Raw genomic sequence first — 17,382 nt, 5'->3', positions numbered from 1 at the left:
ACGCTGTTAGTCACTGCCATGCATACTCGGGTCGCCGCCACCGCTGCCCGAGACACTTTTTAACGATCCCAGGGTCACTTCATCGATGCCACCCCCCCTTTTGGGGATGCCATCGATGCCCCATCCTCCCCACCGATGTCCAGCCCTTTTCCATCGGTGGGCATCGGTGCCACATCGATTCGTCGGTGGGCATCGATGCCGGATGGTCCCCATCGGTGGACATCGGTGCCGGATGGTCCCCATCGGTGGACATCGGTGCCGGATGGCTTGTCCGATGGCATTAGTGCCGGATGGCTGTCCGTCGATGGCATCGGTGCCAGGTCCTTTTGCATCGATGGACACCGATGCCCAGGTGTTTCATCCATGGGCATCTATGTTAGAATGCATCCATTGAGGGCAGTCGATGCCAGGCTGCTCCCATCGGTGAAATTCGATGCCCAGGTGGGTCCCATCGGTGGGTATCCATGCCGGCTCGATTCCGTGGATGGGCGTTGATGCCAATGCCAGCCTTATGGCTGGCATCGATGCCCATGCCGATTCCAGGACTGGCGTTGATGCCGGGATGGAATTCATCGACTGGGAGATCCATGCCATCGATTCCATACGTGTCCATATCGATGCCACCGACACACGTGTCTGGGGCACCGATGCCATGTACACTTGGAAATCTGAGTCTGTCCAAATCGATACCGTCAACGTCTGTGGCCCTATAGTTGATGCCCGTGGCCATGCCACAAACGGCATAAATGCCCGCCTCCATGCATCGATGCCCTCGACACCTCCGTTTTCCTTCGGTGTCCTTGACGCCCTATTGATTCGACTTCGACTCAGTCGATGCCGGTATCTTTTTCAATAACGGCAATGTTTTTCGATTATTCGATTCCACATCGTTTCAAAGATACCTATGCCACTGCTGTCAGTGCCCGTCACTGTCATCATTCTCCTGGCCAGTCATCGACTATTTTTCATACCCATTTTGATGATATCCTCGAAGCCCCTTAGGTTGCCTTCAATATCGTCAATACCGACATAGCACCGCCACATAATACCCTCGCCTCCTCACATTGCTCCACGCTTTGGGTTCTTTTTTAAGCCCCATATTAGCTTAAGACACTCCATTGTGTCAGGAGCAGAGCAGGCGTGCTGACAGTTCGTCATCGATCGCCTTCCAGGACGACGAGGGCTTCCATCTCGGCGCTGGGGAAAGACCGGGCCGAGCACCGTGGCACCCATCATCGCCGACATCGTGATCGTCCGCCGCTGACGCCATCCAGCACATCGGTGCCATCCTTCTCCAGGCTGGACAACGCTCGGGCAGAGCGACATCACCACTGCCATCAGCACTGTTCCTACAGTTTTGGCAGTCCTTGGTGATCCAGAACTTCCGGATCCAGGTCCGACAGCTTCTGCATTGGCGTCACGACACATCGAGCCGCTGGGACGAGGGAAGGGAACATGAGTTCCGTTAGGGCTCCTCTGTTCCTGGCGTGCCCCACCGTCAAGTGGTGTGGGACTATGGCCATCTGTTACACTTAGCAGTCTAAACGCCACTCACGCCTGGCCTGTCTCCTCTGTACCTGTGCCACCATACCGGGTTTCAGAGCGAGATGGACGTTTACGTCCCCGGCCTTACCCTCGAGGACTCCGGAGACCGTCTGAGTCAACAATCTTCACCGGCTCGTCTTGCGGCGATCCACGTCGGATGGTAAGTACCCGCTTCGGCGGCATTCCCATAAAGTTGTGTTCTCCCATTCGGACCGTGGTTCGAAAAGTTCTGGGTCATGTGCCTTTTAGAACTGTATTAGTGTCACATATCGCTATGTTAGCTATGTTAGCCACAATATCAGGAGAACCCCTCTATCTTCTTGGGATTGCAGCAGGGCTTCTTCTCTTGTCAGTAACAAGTCCCTGTGCCGACCAATGCTCTGACTCTTGGTTCCCTCCCAACCAAGGTCCAGCTGCATTGGCTGATCTGCTAAACATGAGATTCAGCAACCATTGCCCCATGTACAAGTCCACCTTGAGGCCTGGCCACAGGTCTCAGTGTCTCCTTGTACAGCATACAGAAATGCGGGTACCACTTACCGCTCACACACCTGCAGGAGCCTACATGATATCCTCCATTGGGACACCTCCTGGTCTCCCATCTGGTCAGATATCAGAGCGGCCACCCCACCTTGTACCAAAGTCCCGGTACACTCCCCCAGGCGCTACGAAGTGCAGAGGGGAGAAGGGAGGGGGGTTGGGGAGTTTTAATTGCACTATTCTTTCTTTTAACAGAAAATAGTTACTCTCCGCACATCCTGGACCTAAGAAAATCCAACTTTCTTTAGACGTCACAGGTACAATGGTATCTTTGGTTACCATCACTCCATACTGCAGTAAGTACATTATTTTAATGTTTCTATGTGCTTTATGGTGAGTCAACATTACAACCCCAAGCTCTGCCGCTGGCACCAGCTTCGGTAAGTGAACTGTCTCTTGCATCACTGTTGGTGAATGCTGTTTTCTCTGCGGAGTGTAACATCATTCACTTTCCTTGCATAGACTACTGCTAACCACTTTCAGTACATGCAAGGAGCTCTCACTTTTTTCAGGACTCACTATACATTTACTAACTGGGATTACTGTCACTGCCATAAATCCCTTCTGTAACACTTCTGGACACCACAGTCTTAAGACCCTCTTGTCCAGCATGCGCACAGACATTCTGATACATTGTTATATGTCCCTGCGCATATTTTCCATAACCTCAGCCTTTCAACTTTTCATGGTTGGGCTATGGGGTTTCTTCCCACTATGCATTTTTCTCATAATTCAAAACTGCTATGGGTTATATTCAGTGACATTCTATACTCAATGGACCTAAGTGGTTTCATTGCTTTCGTCCCTGATTCTTATCCCAGTTCGAACTAGGACCTAGTCTCCTTCGACTCATGCTCGCAATTCCTTAGGGTTATAAAGTTTCTCCTGAAAGCTGTCAACCCATTATGCATCTATTGCACTCCAGCATAGTTTCTCATAAACTTCCTGGACGTTGCACCCATGAGTTATGCCCTTATGCCTTCCAATACTGCTTTTGCAACAATTCTTTGTGCATACAGACAGACAGCATAGGGACAATGTGCTTTCCAACTCATAAGCACGCATTACCTCTTAGCTGCTCTGCTAGACAGCTGTGCAGCTCTACCCTTGGCCCTTGTTCACTTCATGCGTCCTTGGGCCACATATCTAAGAGATTTAATGAACGCTCTATCAGACCTTCTCCACGTAGGTTCTATCCTCTCGAATGGTCTCAATTACATGTGTACAGGGCAAATCTTTTAACGCTGAGTTTAACTAAACTTTCCTCGGCGTCTGCATCATTCCATACGATGCACAGGTTCTGCTCCCTGCACATGTTTCCTATGCGTTCCCTTAGATGCCTTTTCTTCCATCAAAGGCCTCTTCAATATATCTCTTCTGCTGCCTCTCGTAGCCAGCATTCTTCTAATGTTGAACTGGGATGGGGTTCAGTATTCTTTTCCCCACTCCCTGACTGAGATCAGTATGCTTTCCCATACTTCTCAATCCATCATATCAGTAACCTTTTATTCTCTCACCAGTCAGTCCCAAATCATAGACTTACTGATGTTCTTAGGTTCTGGTAGCGTCACAAAACCTTCTAAACATAAATCTTGCCGTTTAATATGGCAGGCTTTACCTCCTGACGCTAAAAAAAAAAAAAAAAAAAAAAAAAAAAGAGGTATTACCCCTTTTACTTTTCCACCATTTTTTCTTACTCCCTCGGATTCTGTTCTCCAGACATCCTCCACATAGATACACCTTTCTCTTAGGAGGTGTATCGTTTTGGGAGTTGGGTTCCCGTTTTCGGTAATCCTCTCTGAGTCGGCTTACCATGGATTATCCACTGATCAAGCCGCCTCTATTTCTCTAATCACGGAATGAACATATATATTCTCCTTATAAGTCTCATACATTCTACGTTTGAGCCTTTCCATTCCTCTCTTCCACAGTTTGGCAAGGGAACTTCTTTCCCTCTTAATGTCATTCCTGCCAGCAGGGTCCGTGAGTTATGCACTCTTTCCATACTCACCTGACTCCGTTCCTCTGCCACTGAGTAGTTCTACGCATTCAACTTTCTATCCTTTTCAGGTAGATGTTGTATCTCCTTTCCTCAGGAAATACTCTATTAATTTTTCCTAACCTCTCTCTCTCGCCCTAGGGAGAGACTGGGTTTTCCACATTCCTGGACAGTAATGCTGCGCTTACATTCTATCTACATTGCACTGCATTCCATGTGAATTCCACTTGACTCTTTCCTTCATGCAAGGGTCAAGCTGCTACTTCCAGTGGCCACACAGACCTAATCCTTCTGATTAAGTGGTCTATATTTCCTTTCCTACCAACAAGCAGACATTTCACTACAACACTGTGGGTATCCACATACTGTTGTGTCCGTCTTAGCCTTAACAGCTTCCCTTTGGTTACTGCTGCTTGTACTTTTTTATCAGGTTGCAGCCTGGAGTCCTCTCCATACCTTCGCAGCCTATTATTGCTTACATTTGACTAGCCGGCATGCTCCATGTTTGGCCAGTCCGCCTACTCTTACTTTTTTCAATTCACTACCCAACATCCTTCCACGAACCCATTATGGTGTTGCGGATGCCCTCCGTTCCCATTTCCACCTCAGTCGTTACGCCTTTGCGCATCTGCGGTGTATCTGGTGCATTCCCGGGCATCCTCAGCTCGGTACTCACCCATTTGTGAGGACTACCATCCTGCTTGTCCTGTGAGAAAGCAAATGTTGCTTACCTGATGTAACAGGTGTTCTCACAGGACAGCAGGATGTTAGTCCTCACGAAACCCACCCGCCACCCCGCGGAGTTGGGTCTGTATACTTTTATTTTAGTTTCGCTTGCGCTTTTTAGCTATAAGACGAGACTGAGGGAGACACCTGTGGCTCACAGGGATAATTGCAGGCTGGGCATGCTCAGTGCACCCAGTGTGCCAGTGTCAGTCAAAGCTTGTTGAAACTTTGACAGAAAAGTTTTCCGTACAGGGCTCCATCCTCGATGTCACCCATTTGTGAGGACTAACATCCTGCTGTCCTGTGAGAACACCTGTTACATCAGGTAAGCAACATTTGCTTTCTCAGTTACCAGAGGAAAAGAAGGTGGCATCGTGGCCTTTTGGAGAGAAGTGCCGCTCCAGGGATTCCAGTCTTTCATCCTTGGAGGAGCATCTACTCAAAGGTCTCATCCCTATGGCTGATCTCAGTCCTTTCAGCCTAAAACGTCTTGTAAAGATGCAGGCTCCGGGACCAGAGCACATCAATCTTTACAATGAAGGTGTGAGTGCTCACCTGGTTCAGGAGATAGGTGGGTGTCTTATCAGAGTTCGACATGTCTCTTATCAGAGTTGGGCCTAATGGACCAGTGAGTACTGGATGTGGTGAAGAATGGCTATGCTTTGGAATTTTCCCTAATTCCTCTAGAGGTCTTTATGATCTGTCCATGCAACTCTACAGAAGAGTGGCAGTGGAGATGATGTTGAGGAGGTTGTTGTATTTGAAGTCTGTAACTCCTGTTCCCAGACCGCAGGAAAATATGGGGTGCTATTCCATTAATTTTGTCCTTCCCAAGAAAGAGGAGGGGTCTTTTCGGCCCATCCTGGATCTCGAGGTCAATCGACACTTGTGTGTGACTCATTTCCAGATGGAAACCCTGCGTTCCATCCTAATGGTGGTGCAGATGGAAATTTCTCATGTCTCTTGACCTGACAGAGGCAAATCTACATCACCTTGATCATCGTTTCCTCTGCTTTGCCATTCTGGGTCATTGTCATTAATTTCAGGCTCTACTCTTCAGGCTAGCTACTGTGCCTAGGACCTTCTCCAAGGTCATGGTGGCAGTAGCAGCAGCTCTGGTCAAGGAGGGCATTCTAGTCCATCTGTATCTGGACGACTGTTGATTTGGGCCAAAAGTGTAGAAGAGTTGATTGGCTACTCACACAGTGATCTTCTTGCTTCAGGAACTAGGCTGGGTGGTGAACTTGACAAGAGCCGGCTCAAATGCTAGAATATCTTGGCATGCGATTCAATACGGAGCAGGGCAGAGTGTTCCTGGCAGAGAGTCACGTTCAGAAGTTAATTTCTAAGATTCAGAACCTGAGGAGAATTGTTCGCCTGACAGCAATGTCTTATCTACAAGTCCTGGGGTCAATGGCAGCCACATTAGATGTTTCCTGGATAAGGGTGCACATGCGGCTGCTTTAGCACATGTTGCTTTACCGGTGGAATTTGCAATCACAGGAGTACACGATGCAGGTCCAGTTGCAGTGGTGGCTACAAGCAAATCATTTCAAGAAGAGGATTGCCTTGGAGACACAAGACTGTTTAGTGCATACAACAGATATGAACCTTCTGGTTTGGGGGGCTCACTGTCAGGAGTTGATGGCGCAAGGCTGATGGAATGCCAAGGAGCTGCAGCAGGCCATTAATCAGTTGGAAGCGTATGCAGTTCGTCTGGCATGTCTGCAATTCGCCAAGCATCTAGAAGCTCAAGTGGTGAAGATAATTTTGGACAATGCAGTGATGGTGGCCTACATCCATTATCAAAGTGGAATCAGAAGCAGACAGGTATCAGTGAAATAAATGCACTCATGGAATGGGCAGAATGACATCTTCGGGACATATATCCACTTCCCATATTGCCAGGAAGAACAATGTAAGGGCTGACTGCCTCAGAAGGCAAGACTTGGACCCAGAGTGGGAATTGGCAGATGAATCCTTTCAACTCATAGTGGCATGCTGGGGTCACCTATATCTGGATTTGCTTATAACCTTCAGCAGTGCAAAGGTGCCACGGTTCTTCAGTTGCATAAGGGATCTGAGAGCTGGGGATAGATGCGCTTGTTCCAGTCTGGCAGCGGACCAGGATGTTGTTTGATTTCCTGCCATGGCTGATGATAGCATCATTTGAAAGATTGCGAGTCAGACCACAGCTGTACTTTTGGTAGCTCCGGCTTGGCCCTGGAGGCCGTGGCATACCAATCTTTGGAGACTTCTGATGGACACTTCTCTGCCTCTCAGGATGGATCTATTGCATCAGGGCCCCATTCTGCTCGACAATCTGGGTCAGTTTTGTTTTACGATTTGGCCCTCGAGAGGGCTCAGTTGCTCTGAAACATGGTTGTTCAGCAGTGTTTTCCACTTTGTTCCAGGCCAGGAAATTTTCAACATCTCTAGCTTTTGGAGAGTGTTTTGTTTGGAGAGTTGGTGTGAGGAGTGATGTTCTCATCCTTTCAAAGCTGAGATTACTCTGATATTGGAATTTTAATAGGAGGGCTTGCTTTAAAGGCTTGGCTCTTATCACTCTGAAGGTGCAGATAGCAGCTCTCGCTTGTTATAGGTGAGTCAATGGGGGAGCATTGTCTTCCCATCCTGATGTGTCCAGGTTTTTGAAGGAATCTAAGCATCTACATCCTATCTTACGGCTACCGGTGCCTCTGAGTCCTTAATCTGGTCTTGTTTTTTGGCAGGTTCCACTTTTCAGCCACTGCTTAGTCTCTTTGCGACTGCTCATCTTGAAAACTGTTTTTGTCCTGGCAATCTGTTCAGTATGATGGGTTTCTGAGCTGCAAGCTTTCTTCCCATGTGCCATTCCTACAAATGGTTTTGGAGGTGGTGCAGTTTCGCACAGTACCTTCTTTTTTCTGAAAGTGGTTTTGGAGTTTGTTGAATCACACTATTTCCCTGCCTTCGCTGGACAGGGATAGAGATGAGTGTGATTATCATCTGTTACATGCCTTGGATATGCGGCAGCCCCTGGTGCAGTTCTTGAAGATTACCACGTCTTTCAGGAAGTCTAATTGTCTATTCTCCATGGTGGAGGAAAACAGGGTGAATTGGCGATATGGGCAACTGTTGCCCATTGGGTTGAAGAAGTCGTGATAACTGCTTGTGTGAATGTCCCATTTCCTAAACAGGTTAGGGCACATGCCACTAGGGCTCAGGCGGTATCATGGGCAGAGCTTCGGTTGTTGTCTCCTGTCAAGCAGCGACATGGTAGTCCTTGCACACTTTTTCCAACCATTACCGCTTAGACGTACAGGCCCAGGAAGATGCGGCCTTCACACATGCGGTGTTGACGGGAACAAGGACAGCCTCCCACACCTTTCGGGAACAGTTTTGGTATATTCCACTTGTGTGGATTGGCCTGCCTGAGTTCAGAGGAAGGAGAAATTACTACTTACCTGAACTTCCTTTCCTCTAAGGAAGGCAGTCCAACCACAACCCGCCCTGACCTGCCTGCTTGTTTTTAATTTGTCCCTTAGGTCGGGCGACAGAGTGTTGTTTCTGTTAATGCGTTTGACTGGTAAGTGGCATAACAGTTCTTACATTTGGTGCATGTTAATTATTTTAACTGAGCTCAGTGTTCCCAGTTGGTTGGAATCATGAGTGGTTGACTGTTAATCAGTTTGTCCACAGTTTTGGCTTTTCCAGGGAATAGTGGCGGACTCATGTCAGGGCAGGGCTATATGTCTGTCACATCAGCAAGTCAACTTTACTCTGACTCAGTCTGCTGGTAGAGGTGCATAACCCACTTGTGTGGATTGGCCTGCCTTCCTTGGAGGAAAGGAAATTATCAGGTGGGTCGTTATTTCTCCTTTTAGGAAATCTGCAATGAATATTCATGAGATTAATGTGCATGCACTGCTTCTTGAACAAGCATAACATTACAGCCACATAAGAGAGGTAATTTATTTGTGGGGGGTTTTTGTGTGTTTTTTTGTGTAATGTCATACAACAGTGCAAGTCGTCTTTCTCATAGCTCAGTTTGAGCATCTTCCTTTTCATCCTATTGCTTCAGACCACATGAATGAGTTTGTCTCTATCTGCTGGGGGTGACCAACAGGCATGATTATGTCACCCTTTTCCATTGATAAGCAGGCTGAATTAGCCATTAGGTGTGGGTGACATCCAGTGGCATCGAATGGACTTGTATTTCCAAGCTAGTAGAGCTTTGAGATCAGCTGAGCATGTACAGAAGGTCCCACATGAGTGAGCTGCCTAAGTTTTTTGGGGTTTTTTCCCTGAGCTAAAGCATGAACATGTACTCAATCTCTAATTTTTTCCTCATAACTTCTTTAGGAAAATAATTGTGTATCATTTTTGTTGCCTCACTGCCTCAGCAGCATCCACAAGCAGCACTTTTCAGTGCAACTTAAAAAAAAAAAATCCACAGATGACTTTAGATTCTTCTGGAACCCCACCCCTTCGACCCTCTCATGTCATGGGAAGAAGAAAGGCATAGTTAGTGGCTTTAAGAGCTGTATTTGGGGCCAGATTATGTCCATCACTGATGGGCCCAACTCATGCTCTAGCAAATGCCAGCCCTGCTGTATTATGTCCCTGCAGTCACAGTGCTACAGCGCGGCCAAAATAAAAACAGCTATGTCAGTCTGGCTGGAGCCTGTAGCAAGTCAGCCTGGAGCACAGATTACATAACTCTGCCAGGTGGGGTGGGATGGAACTCTGAAAACTTCCCCATCAGCGTATTCTGAAGCCTTGTGGTCGAGTGGAACTGCCCAGCATGCATCAAAGTCAAAGCAACGCCATTCGGAAGAGCTGCTGCATGCATCAAAGAAGCACAAGAAACTCTATGCGGGGAGTTTCTGTGCCCTCCTCATGTGCATCAATGCATGGAATTCTGATGCATCTGAAGCACAACACACCGCCATAGTGTACTGGCACACCCAATGCACTCCCATGCACTGATGCGCTCCACACCTAGAGGCCCAGTGTGTTTGATGCATAACCGTCCAATGATGGATTCTACTCCGCACTTTATGCAATCTGGTTTCCAACTTTCGCCCCAGGCTCCTTGGGCCCTGTCAGCAGATTCAGAGGCTTCCTTTCATCCACACTCCCACCACGGGCTGCCTATACAATGGAGGATAATATATAAAATACTATTCATAATACAGAACCTAATACAGTCGTTGGTTGCGTGCAATCCTTCATGTCTATGTTCCCTCAGGAACTCTTAGATCACAAAATCAATTCCTGCTCAATATACCCCCGCCTAAACAAGCCAGATTCTCAATGACTCATGAGCGTGCCTTTTCCATTGTTGGCCCCATAATATGGAATGCCATATCACTCCACATAACATCCATATCCGATGCAAAAGACTTCTTAAATTTTCAAGGCTTTTTTTTTAATTTAATCAAGCATACAAAGATCTTAACAGGCCATAATTTTTCTCCTAGTCCAGCCTCCATAAAACATAGGCTCTTTACAGGCCCAGCCCTGCATGAAAGCTTGTTTTTCTTTGTTTTTGTTTTTACATGTTCTGTTTCTTATTGTGATTATTTTATTATGAATGTTTTATTTGTAACCCATCCCAAACTTTGGAGAGTGCAGGTAACAAGTCCTTTTAAATAAATAAGTTGTTTAACCCAGACAAGCAACCAAAGTATGAGGACAGCAAGGCCGATGTGAGTCGACATGATGGCCAGCTGTGAGTGGAAACATTTCTTTGGAAAGCCAGCACTGGAAAGAAACTATTTCCTAAAAATGTCTCCCAAGTTCCTCAGTATCCATGGCCAATTGGAGTAACAATCGATGGTCGGTGGAGAGTTGTAGTCAGAAAATGGTTCTCTTCCTGAAGATGATTCAGGGGGCAATGTAAAGAAGGATGCATCCAAATCTATTCTAGCAAAGAAATGCTAAAGCCAAATAGCATAGGCAACAGTGCAGGAGTAGAAACCAACTGTCTCAGCGTAATGGCTTATGCTGCAAGATAAGTATTTGTTAAAGAGTATGATCTGTACTGTAGTCCTGAAAGAAAGAGTTAACCCACAAAGATATATCTGGGCCCATTATATCATTGGTATGGGGGACACCCCCCCCCCCCTCAAGATGCCTGAGCCAATGAATGAATTGATGACAGGAAGTTGTCTTGGCCAATCTGTTCCAGAATGATTGACGAGCTTTCTGAGACCCTCTTTAATAGAACGATTGCCACATGCTACGATTTCCAGAACTCTGTGGATGGTAAAGTGTGTGTGTGTAGCAAAGACTGAATGCCTAATGCATTAAATTTGAAATGAAAAACGACAGACGAATGCAGGGCCTCCGGATCAATACTTTGGGTGAGAGGGTTGCCAAACCTCCAGATAACCTGTGCAGAATGCTGCAGCAGAGACCTATTGATGCTCATAATCATGGGGTTAATAACCATATGACGAATGTACAATAATCAAACATAACGTCACAAGTAATATTGGGGCACAATAACCACTAAGATTACTAGTGGTTACTGGATGTTAAAAAAAAGCTTAAGACGTGGCTCTTTAGGCAAGTGTTTCCCTGAAGAAGGGAAGCTAACCCCAGACTTTATATTACATCTTTCACTTCCTAATTAAAGTTGTAAACTCTTTTCGCTCGATGTTCTTCTGTACATAGTCTCTTTGCCTCTATTTCCCCCACCGTTAATTTCTTGACTACCCTCTCAGTTTTCAAGTTGCAAATCCTGTTTAAATCACCCTGTTTGTATTTTCAACCTTGAGTTATATGTAAACCAGTGCGATATGTCTTTTCATGAGCATCGGTATAGAAAAGTTCATAAATAAATAAATAGTAACAAAGTGAGATGAATACATAATACCAAAATCATGGATAAGAAAGGATACACGATCACTCATAACTATGGAAGTTCCATAAATAGAAAATTTAAAGACAATCAGAATTGCATATGCTAACTGAGAAAAAAGTACAAACTTTCCCTCACCCCCCCCCCCCCCAAAAAAAAAAACCAAACCAAACCCACACTACCTCCTTGCAGGGTAAAAGGAAAAAGAGGCAATAAATTAATGTTGCATGAAAGTGAATGTTAGGAATTGTAATTTAATAGCTGTGGTATTCATGGTGATAAATGATGCAACCCCTTTTAACCTTTATGGGGAAAAAAAGTACTTTTTAATTACATGTTCTGTCAGGTTAAAACATCAACTTGTATACTTCCAGTGAATGATGTATACAAGAGGAACTAAGTCATAATAAATTAACATTTATTAAATTATAAGATATTTAGACATGTTTGTGTGTAAAACATGCAGAGAATCCCAATGCAGCAAGGTATAGGGATTTTATTTTCCACACTTCAGGTGTTTCAGAGAGAAAATGCGTATCAAAATCAAGAAACGTCCAAATTCTGTGATGTTGATATGACGTTAGTTGAAATTACAAGTTATGCACTATATTCACATATACATCTATAGTTCTGTACAAATTCACTCTTCCATTTATTTGATTTACATTCTGCTTATTGACACTTACAGAGTGCATTCAGGTACTGTAGAAATTTCCCTATCCACAGAGGTTCTTACAATCGATGGTGGACATGTCCACACATACACAACACATCATCTATTGTATTCATTCATTAACTCATATTAGTTGTACATTTAGTTTAGTATAAGAATAAATAGGACAGTGCGTTAAACTTTATTTTCTTACTTCTCTTATGGGAACTCTTTAGCCTGAACAAAATTCAATTAATTAAATATGTGCCAGAATAGCGCTCTCAACAGTGCTCATCATTTTAAAAAACTTTTTTTTTTTTAATGTTTGCTGGCTGGCTATTATCTGAGAATTTATATTCTTGAATGTATGCAACAGTTAAGATTCAAAAACATCTGTGTTGCAATTTAACAGCCAAAAATTAATTATATGATTCACAACACAAACCCCATGCACACAGGTAACTAAAGGGAGAAAAAATAAAACTCATTCTGAACCAGCAGTATACACTTAAAGGAGAATTTTAAAACCGGTGTGTGGACGCACATGTTGGCCCATTGAATTTTCTTCTGAGCCATAGTTCTTCTATGAGATTAAGAATTCTACTCATCTGTCCCTTCTGCAGGAGTCCAGGATCTCTTGAACTTCATATATATTATCTCTGACTGCAATTAACTCCTGGCGTTCAGCTGGCACTGTGGAGGGCCAAGAGGAGGGCACTACTGGTATGATCAAGGGCACATGAAACATGTTATGGATCTTTAACATGGGTGGTAGCCTTAACTGACCCAGTTGACACAGCACGGAAAAAGGCCCAATGAAGCGTGATGCCAAGCACATTGAAGGAAGTCATAGACTTAAGTAGTGCATACTTAGCCAGACCACCTTCCCTATCTTGAATCAGGGAGCTGGGTATCTTCCATTCTCTCTGTCCAGGTGGAGGCTTTCTCATTCAATTGATTAGTCCATGCCCATAATTCATGCAATTCCTGGGCTGAAAAATGAGCTGCCAGAGAAGGAACTGACACAAGCAGTGGCAAAGTAGGCAATGGTTATTTTCCATAAGCCAGTTGGAAAGGGGAGGAGCTCGTGGAGGTGTTGATATGGTAAAGTTCAGCCCAAGGCAAGAGGGCAGCCTAGTTGTCTTGACGCTCATTGACAGAAGAGTGGAGGAAGTTTTAAGGGTACAGTTGGTATGCTCAGCTTACCTATTGCCTTGCAGATGGTTGCTTTTGTGTAGTCGAGTGTGATACCAAACATTTTGCAGAGAGAGCACCACTATCGCATGGTGAACTGAACTGCTTCAGCAGTCCATGTAGGCGAAATACGTGAAGGTGAAGAGACATGCCAGTTCCAGAGCGGAAGGCAGGCCTGGAAATGGAACGGATTTCTTGGTTATATATGTTTGCTGTGTTGCATCAAGTGAATTAAGTCTGTCTTTCTGAGCCGGATTAAGGCTCTGTACTGTAATCCAGAGGCAAGGATTAGGGTTAGCCTCTGGCCGTCAGACCTGTTCATGATTGCTAGAGGGACCAGCCAAGCTTGTCCCCTGTCTCCACTTTTTTGATCTAGCACTGGAACCTCTGGCCTGGAAGATCAGGGGCGACCCTCGTATACAGGGGCTTTCAATTCCGTAAGGGTTTCTGCCAAAATTGCTCTTTTTATGCGGATGATGATCTTACCTGCTCCTTCTTTACTGTCCTTGCTCCATCAGTACAACTGTATCTCGGGATAGCTGCCTAATTACTCCAAATCAGTGGTTCTGAATATAGGCAAGAGAACAAGACTCCCAGGGTGCTTTGTTCTGGTCTTCTCTTGCATGCACCCATTTTAAATATTTAGGGATACATCTGTCTGCTGCCATTGCAGATCTTTTTCAGATCAACTATTCTGCTACTCTGGAAGAATGGACCCCTCTTCCTTAATCTTTGTTGGGCAGTTTATCTTGTTAGGAGATCCCTCAGAAAGCTTTTACATATCTCGGAGGGGCTATTAGTTCCCTTTAAAGGTGGGGGGAAGAGTTCCTTGCATTTAAACTTTTCAGCAGCCAATAGGCTTGGGGCAGGCTAGACCTCCCAGCTATGTTTTCCTATTTGGCGGCCAGGCTCTTGGGGATCCGGGGATACTTTCATGACAGTGTCTCTTTGTGGTCATGGTGCAGGGTCAAGGGTCTAGTCTCACCTCCATTCTTTTTCGTCCTTTCTAACTCTTTGGTGCTTTCTAGGATTCATAGAGGCTATCCTATGGCTTCTCACAATTAAGATCTGCCACAACACACTTACTTGTTTGGGACTAAACTGTGGATTGGTTTTCTCCCCTGGAGCGTGGGAGCAAAAAAGGCTTATGGTATCTTGGACAAATTTGGATAAAGGATGTATTCAAATCCTTCCCAGATCTGCTGAGTGCATTTGACCTACCAGTTTATACACCTTTTATTTCTTCAACGTTTTGGAAAGATATTTTCAGTTTGGAAAGGAGGCATGTTTAGGGCAGGGAAGAAAAATAGCCCATGAACACAAAATTTCATACTCCTCTACCTGCCCACCAGCACAAACTATATGCACTCTGAATACCTGCAGGTACCTTTACCCATGCCAAAGATGGTAAATTGCCTTGCAGATTGCTCCAGTCCATATCAAAACTGCTCCTGGCTTCACGGATCCCACAGCAGAGGTGCAGCCAAAAGCAAAAAGACATGGCTTAAATTGTGCGTGCTTTGTTCCTGCACCTCCCAGCTCCTGTCCAGGCTTGTCTTGGGCTCTACATAACCAACCTGCTGAGCAAGTCAAAGCTGTGTCTGTTAGGGGTGCAGAAAGGAGGTTCTGCCAAGTGCAAACAGGGAAATGCAGTACTTGCCAGTCTCCACTGGTGACAATAGGGAAAAACACAGCCTGGTTTTCTTCAGCTGTGCTGCCTTGCCTGTACCTGCTGCTGGAAAATAAAAGCAACTTGCTGAAGGTAGGGCAATAACCTTATGGATAGCATGTGCCTCTCTTCTCAATGTGCTTATGGGGTTTACAGTTTCCCTGCAAGGGAAAAGCAGGACTACACATCCCAGCCTGCTTAAGGATGACTGTCAAAAAACCTAGGAGTAATTTAAGCTGCTGCTCTGTGTAAGGGGTGGTGCTATACTTGGCTTCATGTGCGGTGGGGGAGGGATCCTAATCCTTAATTAAAAAGCAGGTTAGCCATTTATCATGCTGGAGAGCCAACCTGGCTGTGGCAGCCCACATTGCAATCTTCTGCTTTCATCCCTCATCCTCAGGTACGGCAGAGGCTTGCTTTTATCAAAGATTTGATTTTGCATGGCTTCAGAATAGAAAAGGTCTGCTAGTTCTGCCTCTCCTGTGTGCTGACTCTCTCTCCTCTCCACTCTTGCAGGACGCGCTGTGCCAGCCTCAGCATATTCTGGAAGATGAGGGCCTGACCAGAGTTGCTGTGACAGTCCGAGTGCTCCTGGACCTAGGCCGGCCTCTGCCCAGGAAGATGGTGGCCCCCCAGGATGGAACCCATAAATGCTGAATATCTCAGGACTTGGGGTGATGGGAGGGGAAACTTTTTTTTTCCCATTTGTTACAGGACTCCTTGTTGGGACTGTACCCTGGGGGTTGTGTGTCCTGGGGCTTGGTGCAGGACTGAGCTAAGAGGCCAGTAGATTACATACGGATACCTGCAAGAAAAGGCTCATCTCCCAAAAGATTGAAAAAGACCCATCTTCCAGTGCAGAGGGCAATCTCCAGGAGTAAATGAGCCCTATCCCGATTATGGGCCAGATTCCATAATAAAGGCCCCATTGTCTGGCCGGAGGTATACCATACCATACCTTGAAAGATAAAACTGAATCCTTAAGGGAGCAGATGTTTCCCTTCTATTGCAGCTGGGGCCAGTAAGCTCCTACCTTTTAGCCAACTGCAGTGTCTCCCTCTGCCTATGTGATATCTTCACAAGCACTGTTTAAAGGGGGGTGGGGGATATTCAAACTGAAGAGAGCCTGCGAGAAGCACAAAGAATCCTCAAGGTAGGAGAGCAAAGGGTTTGTAAAGCACAGAGGCCCCCTCCTTTGTGGGATGGGTACAGAAGATCCTCAGGAGTTGGGGAGTAAGAGAGAGAGCCTAGGAGGGACATGGAGGGTCCGCAGTAGGATTATGGGGGGGAAACCAGGCTTACAGTGGTTGGGTCAGAATCAGGATGAGCCTAGAGGTGGTCTAGCACTCCCTGTTTCTGAGTGGCTCTTTACTTGGGGGTGGGGGCCACATATCAAGGGCATGTCTGGGTTCAGCCAAGCTGATTGGCCATTACTGGCCATGCTCCTGCAGGAGGCTAGGTGGACGCTGCCTGGACCAGTTTAGGGGGGAAGGGATAAACCTACCATAATCGCTGGCCAAAGGGTTGGTGACATTGAAACGTGCAGAGCTGTTCTCCTGATTTGTGGTGCAGAAACCTCTCCTGGAGGACCCCCAGGCAGTTGGGTTTTCCATATATCCACTGTGAATATGCATGAGAGAAAATCTGCATGCATTGCCTCCATAGCATGCAAATTTTATCTCATGCATATTTATTGTGGGTATCCTGAAAACCTGACTACCTGGGGGGTCCCTGGGACAGGTTTGGGAACTTCTGCTCTAAATCTAGGTGTCTGGGGAAAACCAAAATATGTACTTATGAACTCAATGGTGGCCCAGGTCTGGGATGCCAGGCCATCTGGTGCAGGGCATTCGTCTGTCCTGCTTACAGGAAGAAATTGGAAATCTGCAGTAAAAACCACCCATTCCTTCCATGTTTTGTCTGACTTTGTTCTTTGGTGTCTCATCCGTTTTGTTTAGCATAATGAAATTAATAAAAGTTGCTATGGGATTTTAATTGTTTTTCTTGCCACTGTAGAAAGTATTGCACCCCTGACCTCAGCCACACTAAGGGCATCTCCTTCAGTCCTGCCATCACTACACTCATGCACCATGCTGGAGATTCCCTCGCACATTGCAATGTAGTATCCCTAATTCTCCCTATCACTGGAGTCTCCCTCCTGTCACCAGTGCACGCCCACCCTGCAATGGAATTTCACTAATTATCCC

At 45.9% G+C, this 17,382-nt stretch overlaps 1 protein-coding gene across 1 annotated transcript in view; it reads left to right on the top strand.

Annotated features, from left to right (window-relative positions):
• The window catches only part of LRCH4 (leucine rich repeats and calponin homology domain containing 4), a 103,130-nt gene extending 85,966 nt beyond the window's left edge, over positions 1-17,164 (top strand). The window contains exon 19 of the mRNA XM_029580185.1: positions 15,692-17,164. Coding sequence (XP_029436045.1) covers positions 15,692-15,832 — 141 coding nt within the window. The 3' untranslated portion in view covers positions 15,833-17,164. The remainder of the gene's footprint in view (positions 1-15,691) is intronic.
• Positions 17,165-17,382: the final 218 nt, after the last annotated feature.

Source organism: Rhinatrema bivittatum, chromosome 16 (genome assembly GCF_901001135.1).
Source record: "Rhinatrema bivittatum chromosome 16, aRhiBiv1.1, whole genome shotgun sequence".
NCBI classification, from domain to species: domain Eukaryota; kingdom Metazoa; phylum Chordata; class Amphibia; order Gymnophiona; family Rhinatrematidae; genus Rhinatrema; species Rhinatrema bivittatum.
The sequence above is the reverse complement of the archived record's forward strand: the minus strand, read 5'-3'. Positions and strand labels throughout refer to the sequence as shown.